Below are 418 nucleotides of genomic sequence, written 5' to 3'. Positions count from 1 at the left end.
CCCAGGGGCTGCTGGGGTGGCTCCTTTCCTGGGGGACTCCCTGGCAGTGGCTGAGGCAGCTTTGACCTGTGGGGTTTTCCCAGACGGCTTTGCCTGGAGTGAGAGAAACAGAGTCAGGGGAGGCAGGCAGCTCAGAGGGTAATGTGGGGAGGTACAGGAGACCAGACAGGGCCAAGGGCACCATGCAGCGAGAGGTGAGGGCAGGGCTCTGAGCAGGCCTAGGGGCTCTGGCTGAGCTAGAGAACAAGTCTTGAGGCCTTCCAGAAGGGGCACAGGCTGCACGGGCTCTCCTCTCCAGGCCTCACCTGAAGCGGAGTCTTAGCAGCTGATGCCTCCTCTTCACTGTCCGACTCCTCGCTGCTGCTCTCCGAGTCCTCCTCCTGTCTCCCTGCCTTGGCCTGGGCAGCCACAGGCCCTG

General features: G+C 63.4%; 1 protein-coding gene across 24 annotated transcripts in view; it reads right to left on the bottom strand.

Annotated features, from left to right (window-relative positions):
* TCOF1 (treacle ribosome biogenesis factor 1) overlaps positions 1-418 on the bottom strand; it is a 42,793-nt gene that overhangs the window by 26,689 nt on the left and 15,686 nt on the right. For 18 of the 24 annotated variants that reach the window (XR_002783075.1, XM_023537325.1, XM_023537336.1 and 15 more), the window contains exons 11-12: positions 306-415; positions 67-93 (exon numbers count right to left, since the gene is read on the bottom strand). Coding sequence is in view for 23 of the 24 variants with exons in the window: in XM_023537325.1 (XP_023393093.1) it covers positions 67-93; positions 306-415 (137 nt within the window). In the remaining variant the exon portion in view is untranslated. Of the gene's footprint in view, positions 1-66; positions 94-305 lie in introns of all 24 variants that reach the window. The other 6 variants (XM_023537337.1, XM_023537339.1, XM_023537342.1 and 3 more) reach the window with 4 other exon arrangements.

This window comes from Pteropus vampyrus, unplaced genomic scaffold (genome assembly GCF_000151845.1).
Source record: "Pteropus vampyrus isolate Shadow unplaced genomic scaffold, Pvam_2.0 Scaffold185, whole genome shotgun sequence".
NCBI lineage: Eukaryota > Metazoa > Chordata > Mammalia > Chiroptera > Pteropodidae > Pteropus > Pteropus vampyrus.
The sequence above is the reverse complement of the archived record's forward strand: the minus strand, read 5'-3'. Positions and strand labels throughout refer to the sequence as shown.